This window comes from Puma concolor, chromosome E1, assembly GCF_028749965.1.
Source record: "Puma concolor isolate L17-30 chromosome E1, mPumCon1.1.hap2, whole genome shotgun sequence".
NCBI lineage: Eukaryota > Metazoa > Chordata > Mammalia > Carnivora > Felidae > Puma > Puma concolor.
The window spans coordinates 51,872,713-51,888,446 of record NC_141680.1 but is presented as its reverse complement, the minus strand read 5'-3'; the positions used below and the strand labels follow the sequence as shown (position 1 = coordinate 51,888,446).

The 15,734-nt window shown below is 51.8% G+C and overlaps 1 protein-coding gene across 2 annotated transcripts in view; it reads left to right on the top strand.

Moving 5' to 3' along the window:
• RGS9 (regulator of G protein signaling 9) overlaps positions 1–15,734 on the top strand; it is a 71,634-nt gene that overhangs the window by 19,935 nt on the left and 35,965 nt on the right. Inside the window, exons 7-9 of one of the 2 annotated variants that reach the window (XM_086687833.1) lie at positions 26–102; positions 6,290–6,371; positions 13,422–13,493. In XM_086687833.1, the coding sequence (XP_086543959.1) occupies positions 26–102; positions 6,290–6,371; positions 13,422–13,493 (231 nt within the window). The remainder of the gene's footprint in view (positions 1–25; positions 103–6,289; positions 6,372–13,421; positions 13,494–15,734) is intronic. The other variant, XM_086687834.1, reaches the window with a different exon arrangement.

Here is a 15,734-nt window from a genome sequence, read left to right as displayed (position 1 = left end):
CGTTCTTTTTGTTCTCCATTTCTAGGAAAATTACAACTTCTTGAACAAAAAAATTAACTACAAGTGGGACTTTGTCATTATGCAGGCCAAAGAACAGTACAAGTGAGTGAAAGATCACGTTTGTCTGTTGGTCCTTCCTCCCTCCTTTCCTTCTTTGTTTCCTTTTATCGTAACAAACCTTTATTGGGCTTTTACTGTCAAACGCTGGGCTCGGCATGGGGAATATGAAGGCACAGTCTGGGGTCAGGCGGACGAGCAAACAGGCTGTGATGCTACACTGAGATGAGGTCTCACACAGGTGTCTGCAGGAGAGCTGGAGAAACAGCATTGAACCTGAAGCTGCCTAGGAGGTTGCCGGGGGGGGGAAGGGTGGTGCTGGCGGATGGAGAAGAAGGGCGAGGTGAGAGGAAGGATCTTCAAAGCAGAGAGAACCAGAGTCTGGAATCGGGGGAATGCCCACTTGGTGCAGTTTTGTGTAGCTGGAGCAGAGAGCACAGAGCCTGGAACCAAGAGAAGTGAGACCCGACATGTTAGCAGGAGCAGATCGGGAGAGGGTTTAGCGCTAAGGGCCATGCGGAGCCATAAAAAGATCTAAAGCAGATTTGCACAGTAGAACCACCCACGACTGGTCTCATTTGCCTGCCGTCCACTTCAGAACTGGAGCCGGAAGTCCCCGTGAAGGCTCTGCCTTGTCTACGAGAGCCAGATGTCAATGTTGCAGAGAGTGAATCCGTCAGGACGATGTTAGGCTGTCATAACAAACATCCCCCCAAGCCTCAGGAGCACGAAACCACGGGTTCATTTCTTGCCTGCGCTTCATGTCCACTGTGGCTTAGCTGGGGCCCTGACATGCTTTGTGCCCACTCCAGGACCCATGCTGAAGAAGCGGCACCATCCAGGCTTCACCTGTTGCTGGAGTAGAGGGAGGCAGAGCCTGTATGGGTCACGAGCAATGCATGTCACTTGTGTTCACAATTCATTAGCCCAACAAAGTGGCTTCTATGGTTGTGCCCAACTTTAAACTCCTTTGGGTGGGGATGTACAATCCTACTGTGTGCCTGTGATGTGGGGGAGTCAAGAATACCTGGGGACCAATACCAGATATCACCAAAATGGGTAAGTCCAGTCAGCCTCACTTGCCCAGGCAGGTCCAGTTTCTGGAAGGTCTACCCTTGCTGGTGCGTGGCTGGGCTGAACAGTGGAATCTCATCCAAGAGCCTTGGGATCCGAGTAGTGGTGGATTGGTTAGGGCTCTCTACAGAAACAGAAATACTAGGATATGTATGTATGTATATCAGAGGTTTATGATAAGGAATTGGCCCATACAACTACAGAGGCTGCGAAGTGACATGACCTACGGCTGGCAGGCTGGGGATCCAGAAGCCCTGGTGTGATAGGTTCGTCTGGAGGCTAAGCAGCTGGAGGCCCGGACGCTGACGTTTCAGTTGAGCCTGAAGGCAAGGAAAGACTGATGTCCCAGCTCAAGGCCACCAGGCAGGAGGGATCCCCTCTCATTTAGGGGAGATCAGTCTTTTTGTTCCATTCAGGCCTTCAACTTTAAAATACCCTCAGCTGAAAACATCCTCAGGGATACATCCAGAATAACATTTGACCAATTCTCTGGGCACCCCATGGCCCAATCAAGTTGACACATAAAATTAGCCATCATGAGAGGGTGAGCACTATTATGCAGAAGGGCCTGTTAGGGGCGGGGCGGCGGGGGCGGGGGGGACATAGAAGTTCTAATGGCAGATGGCTTTATTGCTTTGGAGAGGGACTGTCTGCTCTGAGGCTTTAAATTCAGGTAGAGGAGCATTACTGAGAGACCTGGAGTGGGTCTTTCGCCGCTGACATGTTTCTGCCTGGGTGTGCCTGAGGCAGAACAGCTGTGGGGAGTGCTTTAACCTCCCATCACTTGTGTTTGTTCATAAGGTTTCATTTGGTGAGTTCCCTGTACCGCCTCCGTTTATGATGGTGAGAGCAAGTGCTCACAGCAGGAACTCTTGTCACCCCTCACATCCACAAATGGGGAAATGGAGGCTTAGAGAGGTTAAAAAGTCCTTGGCAAAGTCGCTCTTGAGGTAATGGTCAAGGCTGGGCTAGTGTTACTTAGGTCTAGTCGATGCACCAGTTTTGAGTTTCTACTGGGTTCCACACTGGGCTGGAACCCCCTCATCCTCCTCTACCTCTCTGCTCTGAGCAGGATAGCCCAGCGACCCTGACATGCCTTCCAGGATGCCCTAGCTGTGTGTGCAACTCAGGGCTATTCTCAGTGGCTCCCCCGGCCCTAGCACTCAGACTTGGCCTTAGCCTGGACAGAGCTCTGCGTTGCTGTGTGATAGGGCATCCCCTCCTCCATCGTTTCTAGCTGCTTTGGGATGAGAGATTCCGAAAAGACTCTGTCCTTCTGAGATACTGGCTTTTCCCTACTAATTCCATTGCTTAACTCAAAGGCTGCCTCCAATTTCATTTCTAGGGTGTGCAGCGGCGAATTTTATGTGTTAACTTGGCTAGGCCGTGGTACCTAGACAGCAGGGCCACCACCAGTCTATGATGACACTGTGAAGGTATTTTTTAGATGAGGTTAACATTTACATCAGTAGACTTGGAGTAAAGCAGATTACCTCTGTAGTATGGGTGGGCCTGATCTAATCAATTGAAGGCTTTAACTAAAAAAGCTGAGGGTGTTTTTTTTTTATTTTAATTTTTTATTTTTTTTACAATATTAACAAATTTTTTTAACACTTATTTGTTATTGAGAGACAGAGAGACACAGAGTGTGAGTAGGGGAGGGGCAGAGAGAGGGGGAGACACAGCATCTAAATTAGGCTCCAGGCCCTGAGCCATCGGCACAGAGCCCGCCGCAGGGCTTGAACTCAGATGGCGGGATCATGACCTGAGCCGAAGTCGGACGCTCAACCGACTGAGCCACCCAGGCGCCCCTTTAATCTTTGTTCTTAATTTTTATTTTTGAGAGAGAGTGAGAGACAGAGTGTGGGTGGGGAGGGGCAGAGAGAGAGAGAGAGAGAGAGACATAAAATCTGAAGCAGGCTCCAGGCTCCCAGTGGTTAGTGTAGAGCCCGACACAGGGCTCGAACCCACAAACTGTGAGATCGGGAGCCGAAGTCGAATGCTTAACCGACTGAGCCACCCACGTGCCCCAAAGACTGAGGTTTTCTGAGGCAGAAGTAGTTCTGCCTTCAGATTGCCTTTGGACTCAAGTTGCAACGTCAGCCGTTTCCTGGGTCTCCAGCCTGCTGGCATGCATGTCTTGTGGAATTTAGACTTGCCAGCTTCCTCAGTTGTGTGTTACTCAACAAATAAACTCTGCCCCTATCTATCTATCTATCTATCTATCTATCTATCTATCTATCTATCTATCTATCTATCTATCTAATCTATCTCCTACCGGTTCTGTTTCTCTGCAGAACCCCGATTAATACAAACACAGGGTCTCACCACAAAGTTAGGTTGGCTGTGTATGTGTTGGTGGCTCATGAGGTAGCCATTTGGTTATACTGAGCCTCTCAACACAAACCTCTATTCCGAATCCCAGACTCATTGCATGTTGATGTCGCATCTCAAACATAACTTGTTCGTATTTGAATGTTTCGCTCCCTCGCACCCCAAACCTCTTCCTCTAGTGTTACCCCCATCAGTACGGGGAACCCCGTTTACCTCCTGCCCACAAGCCCTCACGCCCCCTGTGTAGTCATCCAGTCCTGTTGCCACTTCTGGCAAAATTCCTGCCACCCCACCTCCTCCCTTCTGTGTGCCCCCCCCTTCCCCTGAGTTGGTTGAACCAACCTCGCTGTCACCCAGGCCATGGCAGTATCCCCCCAGTTGGCCTCTTTGCTCCCATGTGCCCCTATTTTTAAAATATATTTATTTATTTTTGAGAGAGACATAGAGGTGCACAGAGCGTGAGTGGGAGAGGGGCAGAGAGAGGGGGAGTCCCAGAATCCGAAGCAGGCTCCAGGCTCCGAGCTGTCAACACAGAGCCCGACGCGGGACTCGAACTCATGAGCCGCGAGATCATGACCTGAGCTGAAGTCGGACGCTTCGATGGCTGAGCCCAGGTGCCCCTGCCGCCATTTTTGAAACAAAAATAGAGCCCTGTCACCCTTCAGAGTGAGAGATCTCTCAGTTCAAATGTCACATGCTCAAAGAGGCTTTTCTGATTAGTTGTTGTTATTGCACACAGATCATCCTAAAAGTGGTTCAAAACAGCAACAGTCACTTTATTATCTTTCAAGGTTTCTGTTGGTCTGGAATTTGGGAAGGGCTTGGCTGGGCAGTTCTGGACCTGAGTCTCTCACATGGTTGTGGTGGGAGGGCTGGAGCTGGGGCCCTCAGCACCTGGCTGGGCATTTTCTGCCCTCGTAGCCTCTGGACTGCTTGGGCTCTCTCAATGCCAACATGGTGGCATTGGGGCAGTCACATTGCTTGCAGGTGGTTGGAAGCTTCAAGGGCAGATATTCCAGTGAGGAGGATGGCAGCTGTCCCACCTTTTAGGGCCCAACCTCAAACATCGCAGTGTGCCATTTCTGACATATTATATTGGGTTGAAACAGCCCCAAGAAACCCAGCTGGGTCCCAGGAGGGGAGGACATAGACCCTCCTCTCGATGGGAGGAATGCCAAGGAATTGTAGACAGATTAACAAGCTCCACAGGGGCCATCTGAGATTGTGCATTAGAGCACCTGAACTTTTCCTTAGAGCTCATAAGGCAGTATGTAATTGTATTTCTTTTTTTATTTTCTCTTTTTAATATCTTAAAATTTATTTATTTACTTCGCGATAGAGAGCACAAGAGGGGAAGGGGCCAACAGAGGGAAGAGAAATCCCAATCAGGCTCCATGCTGTCAATGCAGAGCCTGATGTGGGCTTTGAACTCGTGAACCATGAGATCATGACCTGAGCTGAAATCAAGAGTCAGACGCTTAACCGACAGAGTCACTCGTGTGCCCCTTTCTTCTTCTTCTTTTTTTTAATATTTATTTTTGAGAGACAGAGCAAGAGAGCACAAGCAGGGAAGGGGCAGAGAGAGGGACAGAGGATCCGAAGCGGGCTCTGCGCTGACAGCAGCCAGTCTGATGCTGGTCACAGAAGAGCCAGAGAAGAAGCCAGAAAGGACCATTACTGTAAATTAGCGATCGGCTGTATTCATAAGACTCTCCAGCATTGTGGAAACTCCACAGTGCCTCGGGCCGTCTGTGGCCCATCCTCCTGAGGACTCGGGGTAGTTAACCTGGTGGAAAATCCAGTTAGGCCGGCAAGGGGAAGGAGAAGGGATGGTGTTTATATTTAATTTCCAGAGGAAGTTGGCAAAACACCCGACTGGAATGGCGCTCTCCACCCACCTGGCCCTCTAGATGTGATGATGTTATTGACGATGCATTCGCTGGCGGATAAGTCTGCTGTCTCTGTCTTCTGGAGGGCATGTACGTCATCCTACGTTGCCTGGAAAACCAGCATAGCCACGTGGGTGCAGGTCGCCGTGGAAATAGTGGCAAATGGGGCCCCTGGCACCATAATTAATGTCGCCCGGCTTCCGTAGGAGGAGAGCACAGCATCATTTCCTACCCATAATGGGAGAAGGGGGAGAGAGAGATAAGAGGGAAGATAAATAGCCTTTCACCATAATCAGTTGGGTTTGGAAAAAACCCCGACTTGGCACGAACTCTGTGAAGTGACAGAGCGGGAATGACCGGGAGGGAGACACACACGACCCCCCCCCGCCCCCCCCCCCCCCCCCCCGAGGCCCAGCATCGTCCCTGGTAGCAAGCTCTGGCATTGCCTGCTGCCACTTGTCCGGGTGTTGACCACGGTGTTTATCGAAGCAGGGAAATGTTAAGCCAGGTGGTCCGATGTCATCAACCCCGAATGTCGTCTGCACTCGCTGTGGTGGTGAAGGTGGAGGGGATTCGATTCTGGGGCTGAGTCACAGTGGCGTGGCTGCGTCGCAGCACAGGGCTGTCGGGTAGAGCCGTGCTCTGCCCCTTGCTGCCACCGTGACCCTCCGCGGGGCGTTCAGTCTGTCTTTACTTCAGTCCGCCGAGCTGCGAGGTGAGACGAGGTCACTGGGGAGGATTACGTGAGTTCACATGCGTGAGAGGACCTAGCACGAGAGGGTGATATTAGTGTTTGCTGTCATTGTTACGATTATGGGCAAACACAGATGACTTGGAGAGGCAGGGGGAGTGGTCTGGGGCTTTGGGGACGGGCTGCATCACTGAGCAAACGGAGCAAAGTCTCACTGGCCTTGATGCGGCTTTTGGTTTTTCAGGACTGGGAAGGAAAGGAATAAAGCAGACAGGTATGCGTTGGATTGCCAGGAGAAGGCGTACTGGCTGGTCCACCGATGCCCTGTGAGTATTACCCTTCCTGGTCCCACCCATCTGTCACCCCATCCTCACCATCCCTTTTGCTGGCTCATCTCCCTCTGGGGCTAGAACTGGATCAGCAAGAGCGGTGGCTTAGTGTTGGGTTAACATCCAGGTGCCTCTCGGTGGAAGAGGAAAGAGACGGCTTGGAAGGAATGAGCTTGTGGCTCATCTGTTGGTCTGTTGGTGTTGGGTCTAAGTGAAGCCAGCCGTGGGAAGAACCTGAATGAGCTTGCCTTTTATAATATAGAGGTGGAATTGTGTGTGTGTGTGTGTGTGTGTGTGTGTGTGTGTGCGCCATGATACCTTGGAAAAGGAACACGGGAAGAAAAAACTGGAACCCAGGCTCCATGTAAAATGCTGCAGGGAACTGGAAGCCATGCCTTGTGTCTCTTGCTCCCTCTCCGTTTGCTTTACTAGATCCTTCCCCAGCAGCTGAGGCGGGAGGGGGCTAGAGGGAAGGAGTGTGTGCTGTGCCTCCCTGCTCAGAGCTCGGGGACTTTAAGTGGCCCAGAGAGACAAGCTGCGTATAAGTGACGTCACTTGTTACCGCTGGTTACCGGGAAGTGGTAGTCCCGCCCCCCAGCAGAGAAGCGTGCAGTCACGGTCACCCACTGGGGTTAACTCTGCTGCCTCAGTTTACTCCAGTGTCAGACCCAGGTGCTGCCCACAGGTTGCTACAGGGATTCTGAAAAGTGAACGCAAATGTCATTCCTCTTCTTCCTCCACTTTTCCTGCCCGCCAGGTGGCCGAATTCTCAGAACCAGCACGTGAGCTGGGTCGGTCACGGTGCCAAAGCTTCTGGGGTTTTGAACTTGGAGCTCGTCAGATTTGGGCCATTTGGGCCATTTTCTTTCTACATTCAGAACCAGATATCGCATGCGGTGTGCCATCTGTGGGGGCATCGATTTGCACGCCTCGCTGCTGAGGTCAAGGTCCTGGGGTTGATCCCCAAGAAGCTTGTTGGGTGTTGCTTTGTTTCGGGCTTCCTTCCCCTAGACAAACCAGTTAGCTGACGCCCGACACAGGTCCCCTGGGTGAAGGAGTGCCGACTGGGATGACAGGGTCCTAGAGAGACAGCCAAGCACGCCTTCCCTGCCCCTCCCCTTCGTAGCTCAGGAGTGACATCTTTGTTCAGCCTGCCTCCTGTCATCTGTTCCTAACCGGGGAGCCTTGGTGAGGATAAGGGCAAATGACGGGTAAGCCACTCATCTGGCAAGATGTCCTGGTGCCCGTGGCACTCGTGATGGAGGAGACCCTGCTCCTTGCACGGTGGAGAATGGCTTCCGTGGTACATGCAGAGACTCCGTGGTGGGGAAATAGCCGGGTGACTGCATCGCTTGCAACGTGACATCGACGGGCTGTGCACAGGATCCGCCCCGGGCCTCTCTCCTCCCCTCTGTCCCCGCAGCCACGAGGCCTGTAGGGAACAGAGTGAAAACCAGATGATCTGAGTTCTCCCCATGTCTTGGGGAAAGCTCTCAGCCCCCGCCCCAGGCAACTGGCCGAGTGGCTCCCCACGGTATGATGCACAAGTCCCTGAATTTGACAAGGCGACTCTGTGATTACTGCTTCTTCCACCATCACCTGTGCCACCGCCGACCCACCCACCACTGCTCCTGCTTCCTCCGCCTCCACCGGCACCATTGTGACTGTCGCCGCCGCCATCGTCGTCATCAATCACAGCAGACCCAACTGAGCACATAAGTGTGTGCCGGGCACTGTGCTAGCACCCTTCTGCATTCGTTCCCTCATCTCATCTTTGCAGCCCCGTGTAGAAGGTGGTATTATTAGTCCCATTCTGCTGATAAGGATGCCGAGGCTCAGGGATGTTGCCAAAGTTGCACAGCTAGTGAGTGTCAGAGGAGCTCTCTCTCCGGTCCCTCTGCTCTTATGCCGCCCACGACAGTGTCCCGTGATGTCTTAGCGCATCCGAAGGCCTTTTTGTAACCCCCCCCCCCCCCCCGGTCATTAGCGCATTGCATGAATCGCTGCTGCTCCAACGAACATGATGCCAGGGTTCCAAGGTACCCAGTCCCTCTTTGATAGCGCCAGGGAGCCAAGTTCGCCGTGACGTTCTGGTGTACCCGGGGCAGTCGTAAAACCCCGTGGGCGCAAAACTGTTCTCGCATCCAGTCCCTGTCAGTGCTGCCCCCCAAGCCAAAGCTGGACCAGAAGTCAAAGATGAGGCTGGGGAGCATCTGGGTCCTGCTCTCCCCAACTTTTTTTTTTTAACTTTTTAAAACGCTTATTTATTTTTGAGAGAGAGAGAGAGAGTGTGAGTGGGGTGAGGGGCAGAGAGAGAGAGAGAGAGAGGGAGACACAGAATCCGAAGCAGGCTTCAGTCTCTGAGCCATCAGCACAGAGCCCGATGCAGGGCTTGAACTCATAAGCCGTGAGACCTGAGTCAAAGTTGGACCTTTAGCCAACTGAGCCACACCCAGGTGCCCCCATCTCCCCGACTTTCTTAAAACACAGTCCGCCTCCTGGTGGAATGTTCCGTTTGAGGGGCGTCCTGCTTGAAGTCTGTCTCAACCTAGGTAGAAATCGAGCAGTTGGACTGACAGACCCATGAAGCCCAGGGGCTTAGGGACTGTCAGACTGTCCCCAGGAGACCCAAACAAACTGTCACCTCAGTGGGAGAAAAGGCAGCCAGGCAAACAAAGCTTTTGGCTCCGTGGAGTCTAGAACCAACTGTGTGTGGACTGTCTGGAACCAACTGTCATAGCATGGGACATGGCTTGCTGTTACCCAGCTGTCCCCTTGTCTGTTCAGTGATCCGTGAAACCTTCATGGGCCCTGACTCTGGGCCAGCTGAGGTGGGTTCTGGGCGTAAAACAACTGCTAAAAGTCCTCAAGCCCCTGCCCATATTAAGCCCTTGGCGAGGATGATCCCACTTACCTGATGACAATGCCACCCAATAGGGAGTCTCCCCATCGCTGTTATCCCGACGGGGCCGGCGATCAAGGCTCAGAGATGGTCAGTAGGTTGCACAGCACTGGGATGTGAATCCACATCTGTCTGACGAGCTCCCGCTCTGGGAGGTGCGCCTGCACGTGGTCCCCTCTCCTAGCTCGAGGGGTGCAAAATCCAAATCGTGGTAACGGGCTAGCAGCACTGCTCCAGAGGTAAGGCTTAAGTGCTGAGGGGGCACAGCGCGGGGTGATCGGTTAAGGGGGTGGTGGGAATGTGGTGCCAGATGCTGTAGAGGGATATCAGCACAGACGGAGGCCAAGACCACCCTCGAGATGTGGGATGGGAGTTGGTGGCTGAGGGATCCGGCCCAACCCCCATCCTGAGCCCAAACGCTGCCTGTAACTCAGCATGGATGTGCTGGGGACTGGGTCTAGAAGGGGAGAATGATGAAGGAAAGTGATGTTCCCCTCCCATTTTTTAACCTGCTGCATCCGGGCAGGATGCCAACAAGAGTTAATTGTGTAAGGCAGCAGAGGGAGAACGAGGGAGAACGGTTCCTTCAGAGAAGTCACCTGGGGACTTTCCGTGCGTCTTTGCTTCACGGGCTGTGACTTCTGGGTCTTTCGGGGATCTGGTCGCTGACGTCTGGACCATGGATACATGAAGGATATGGTCCAGGGATGCAGGTGGTGTGTGCTTTAAATCACGCGGTCGCTTGTCTGAGTATCAAGCTAAATGGCCTTCATGTCAACCGTGAACTCTGCCCGGTCACCAGAGAAGAGAGTGGCTGCCTTCCGTTTCCTGTCAAGGTTGGGCTGAATGTCCAACAACAGCGAGATGGCAAAATAAATTTAAATAAATAAATGGCTTTAAATCTTTTAAAAAATTTTTAATGTTTTATTTACTTTTGAGAGACAGAGAGAGAGAGACAGCGCACGAGTGGGGGAGGGGCAGAGAGAGAGGGAGACAGAATCCCAAGCAGGCTCCAGGCTCCGAGCTGTCGGCACAGAGACCAACGCGGGGCTCGGACTCAGGAACTACGAGAACATGACCTGAGCCCAAATCGGATGCTTGACCGACTGAGCCACCCAGGCGCCTCAATAGATTTAAATCTTTAAGGGGCGCCTGAGTGGCTCAGTCGGTTAAGCATCCAGCTTTTGATTTTGGCTCAGGTCGTGAGCTCACAGTTGTAGGATCGAGCCCTGTGTTGGGCTCCCCACTGAACCTGGAGCCTGCTTAGGATTCTCTCTCTCTCTCTCTCTCTCTCTCTCTCTTTCTCTCCTTCTCTTGCTCTGTCTCTCAAAAAAAACCAAAAAAAACAAAACCAAAACCAAAAAACCTTTAAATATAAGATTATATCCATATGAAGGACCATTGCAATTAAATATTAAATTACTAAAATAGCATTTTCAAAGGCCATTTGTTGACCTGGGAAAATGGTCTGACATAGAGCGTTATGTCATAAAAACCGATGGAAAACTCCACATACTCTGATCCAGATGATCAGAAATGCCCTCTCTGGGCCAAGTGCCCCCTAGGCAATGGGGGTATTTGAATTCTAAGCCAGGACAGCCCTCAAGGGGCTTGCGGTCTGGCGGAGGGACGAAGAAGGACAGCTTTGCACCATGGGTGTGTACCATACAGCACGCCAGCACAGCGCGAAAGAGGCCGGGGTCTCGAGGCAGATCAGGGCCCGGGAGCACCTCTCCGTAGAAGTGATGTTCCAGCCAGGACTCGTCCCCTGGTGCAGCCCCCTCTCTGTCTTCCCCCTGCTTTATTTTGTTTATGGAACCGTGTGGCATTTTGTTGTTTTCTGTTCCATGTGCCGGAAGGGTCTGAACCGATACGTTAGGGGAAAGAGAGATGATGAGGGAGAGGAGGACAAGGCACGGGAGGGACGTGTGGCGTGTCACCAAGAAGTGTCCGTCAGCTCCCAGCCTGGCTTTGCTCTGGAACGCCCTTTCTGGGGATGTCGCCTCCTCGCGGAGCAGTCTTTGGGGGTGCAAGGGTCCTTTCCTCACCCGAATTGTGAGGCATTTAGCAAATCGCCTCTTTGGCCGACGCCCAAGAGGTGTTCTTGGGGCGTCACCCGCTGGCACTCACCGCAGGGGGACTGTCTCTGCGGGCTTCCCGCGTGTGGCCGCAGCCCTGGGCACATCTGCGCGTCTCCTTATCTGCTGGCCACCTGCCCACTGCAGGGATGTCTTCGCCCTGTTTCCTGTGAGCTGGCGGTCAGCTCTGGGTTGTCTTCGTTGAGCACCCTCTTGTGCGCCAGAAATGGCATCAGCGGTGGTGACCGCCGTGGAGAACGAGCACTTGGTGCTACCCGATGAGTAAAGGAACAAATGAGCGGAGGCTGGGAGCCTTCCAAACCAGCAGAGGGAGAAAGGCAGTCCCCTGGGTGGGGGTGTGTGACTAATTGCCAAGGGGCTGCCTCGCCCACAAGACTGGAAGTGCCTTGAGATGCCATCTGGGGATTCCTTGAGGTGTCACGTTGGCCAGGGGCTCTCTGGGCTGAGCGCAATGTCAGCCATGGGAAGTGCCTGATAAATATTTGTTGATGGAAGCCCACATGTGACAATTAGAGTAACGATGGCCGCTCCCTTCCCCTCTCTCTCTCCCCACCCACTTTCTACTTCTTTCTTTTTTTTCTTCCTTGCCTAGTCCGTGTGCCCAGTATCTGCCCCCGTGGTAGCCCGCTGAGCTAAGCTGGCACATTTAGCAAGTGAAATAGAAGATGCCCAGTTCAACTGGAATTTCAGATAAACAGCAAATGATTTATGTCGCAAAATTTTTATGCTTATTGTATATTTACGTTAAAAACACGTGGAACGTATTTTTTATGTAAATAACGAATCAGAATTCTTTGTTGTTTATCTGACATTCACCCTTAACTGAGCACCATATATTTTATTGGGCAGTCATACCTCTGAGCTAAAAATGTGGCGAATCCCATTGGGGTTGAATCTGATGGGGACAAAGTTCGGCAGGCTCTGGCGTCTGCATCAGTGTGGAAGGCCTGGTTAAGCACACGTATGGAGAATTTGATGGTTGCCTGCACCAAACTAACAGAGAAGGAAGTGAAAGACCCAACTTGTTGGCCAAGGAATTGGGAGAGACCAAGCGAGATTGGCTGGAGAGTTGGCTGCTGATGGAGAAGGGAACTGGTAAAGACTGAGGCCCGTTTGGGGCCAGGCCTTTACATACATGATCCTAAAATGGGTCCAAGCCCTTGCTCAGTAATAGCTACTGTCTGGTGAGAGCTTCACATGTCATGTTGCTAAATCCTCAACAAGAACTTGACAGGTAGGAGAGATCATCTCCAGTCCTCGGGAGGGATAGCAAGTGTAGAGAGGAGAAATAGTTTCCAAAATCTTCCTTACAGCTAGGAAGTGGCAGATCCAGGGTTGGAACCCAAATGTGCCTGACGGGAGCCTGGACTCTTCAAAGTACTGCACTGTAGGGTGGGGAAGGAGCACTCCCAGAGGAGTCAGAGTCCTATGGACAAATCCCAGTGAACTCTTACTGAGTTTGAGTTTTATCCCTCCCTCCCTCCCTCCCTCTCTCCATCCGCCTGTTCATCCATCCATCCATCCATCCATCCATCCATCCATCCATCCATATTGCCTTTCATTCATCCATCCAGCCAACCATCCATTCATCCATCCATCCATCCATCCATCCATCCATCCATCCATCCATCCACCCATATTGCCTTTCATTCATCCATCCAGCCAACCATCCATTCATCCATCCATCCATCCATCCATCCATCCATCCACCCACCCATATTGCCTTTCATCCATCCATCCATCCATCCATCCATCCATCCATCCATAAATCTATCCATCCATTCACCCCTCCCCCAAACATACACCTATCCACCCATCCATCCTGTTGTGTTGGGTTCTGGGGATGCTGTGGTAGTGGAACAAACCCATGAAGCTTAACAGCTCACCTAGAGCATCTTACAGTAGCTTGTAGCACCCTGTGGGGTAAGCCATAAGCCCTTCTTAGCTCAGTCTCATAACTGGCAGCTTGGTGAAGACCCAAAGTGAATCATAATAAAGTAGAGGCTTTTCCAGTCGTGGTTCTTATGTTGTTTTTATTCCATTCAGCCGGGAATGAACAATGTGCTGGACTATGGCCTGGACCGAGTGACGAATCCGAATGAAGTTCAGGTAAACCAGGTAGGTCTCTGCTGCATACTTTGGGCAGGGCCAAGGTCAGGTTCTTAGGCTGGGAAGGTGTCCGTATGTCTATTGCCTATTTTTGTCTGTTGGGGCAATGATATCTCCCCTTTAAGGCTACCAAGAGATATCTTGTGATACCAGTGTTGGGAAGGGGGGAGGCCATGGGTCTCGCATGATGGGAGATGAGAGAATGTAGAGTGCAAATGGGATCTAGGTGGTTGGTCTTCAGACTTTTACAAGGCAGTTCCTTTGAAAATCTGATGAAAGTGGGGTGCCTGGGTGGCTCAGTCGGTTAAGCGTCTGACTTCAGCTCAGGTCATGATCTCACAGTTCGTGGGTTTGAGCCCTGCGTCGGGCTCTGTGCTGACAGCTCAGAGCCTGGAGCCTGCTTCAGATTCTGTGCCTCCCTTTCTCTCTGCCCCTCCCTGCCTCGCTCTCTCTCTCTCTCTCTCAAAAATAAACATTAAAAAAAAATTAAAGAAAATCTGATGAAAGTTATGAACCCATTCTGCCCAAAGATGCCCAGACAGACATTTTGCACACAAGTTCAGCCAGGTCCCAGACCCCCTGGAGACTAGAGGCCCCAGGCTCAAAACCGTTGAATCAACTTTGAATTTAAACCTTAATCCATGTGACCTAGAATGTCACTCTTTCTTTTGCATCTCAGTAGTAGGGTGGGGGCCTTTGCAAAGATTCTCTTATGCTGTTAGTTTTGCAAGGACCCTTTTCCCAGATAGGCCACCATTTATGATGGATGGCCATTTTTCTATGACAATTATCTATCTATCTTTAAATTTCATTCATTCATTCATTCATTCATTCATTCATTCATTCATTTATGAGAGAGAGAGAGAGAGAGAGAGAGAGAGAGAGAAACAGTGAGCATGAGCAGGGGAGGGGCAGAGAGAGAGGGAAATGGAATTCGAAGCAGGCTCCAGGCTGAGCTGTCAGCACAGAGCCCAACACGGGGCTTGAACCCACAAACTGTGAGATCATGACCTGAGCCGAAGTCGGACGCTCAACCCACTGAGCCACCCAGGCGCCCTGGCCATTTTTTATTTAAAGAAATGCAGGGCATAAGCTGTTGAAAGAGCGAGCACGAAGCATGGCACTATCTTTGGGCCCAGATAATTCCTTGAGGGATTGCCTACATGTTGTAGGATGTTGAGTAGCATCCCTGGGTGCCAGTAACTCCACGCGTTTCCCTGCCAAACTCCCAGTCCTGATAATCACATGTATCTTCAGACATTGTCCAGGGTGCCCTGAGGGACAAGATGGCCCCGGTTGAGATCCATGGAGCCTTAAACCCACTTAAGCTCGTCTTAGACAGTTTCATTGCTCTCCTTCTAATGTCCTTGGGCAGCAAGGGGTTGTTTTAGCCTCGTATGTCACCTGTAAGCCTTGGTGGTGCCTAAAGTCTTGAGTTGGAAGGTGGGGGGAATGTGCCAGAAAGGAGGAAAAAGGGACCTGGAACTCAAGATGGCTGTGGGGACCACCAGTGCGTGAGACAGAGGTTTGAGTTTAGGGATGGGGTCCACATGGAGAGGGGGCATTGAGTTCCCAGAGGGCTGTGTCCCCTGGAGCATTGCTAGGTCCCTTGGTCAGCAACTTAAAGTGACCCTTCCTTTGACACATATATGGCACTGTCAGCCTTCACGGCTTTTTCCACATTCCCCTCATCAGACGACAGATAATTGCTGAGGCCTAGTAGGCTGGGTTGCTATGGAAACAGAATTATCAAGGAAAATACTGAACTGAGGTGGAAGATGTGCTTTTTTTTCTTTTTTAAATGGATAACTGGCAGTTCTAGAAACCTCTGTGGTGTGGAGGAGGGGAGGGCATGGGTGGAAAGTGCATCACTGTTCTCTGACCCTGGGCTGTTGGGAATTGGCTCACCTGTGTGTGTGTGTGTGTGTGTGTGTGTGTGTGTGTGTGTGTGTGTGTCTGTGTGTCTGTGATGTGGGAGGCCTTTGATTCCAGCTCTGGGAGGACAGCAGAGGAGCTGAGGTCCTCTGTCCTCTGTGCTCCTTGGGGGTAACTTCAAGGAGCCTGGCCAGACCCCTCCTCGCTGAGGAAGCATCTTTCGGCTCACGGGCGGTCGGGCCAGGAGGAGAGCCTGCCTTCTGGCATTCACCACCCACTTCTAGCCAGACGCTGGCAATACTCTCAGCTCAGAGTCAGAGAGCCAGAAGGTGTGTGAGGCTGAGGGCTGTCTTCACCATGGGCATGTTTGACACG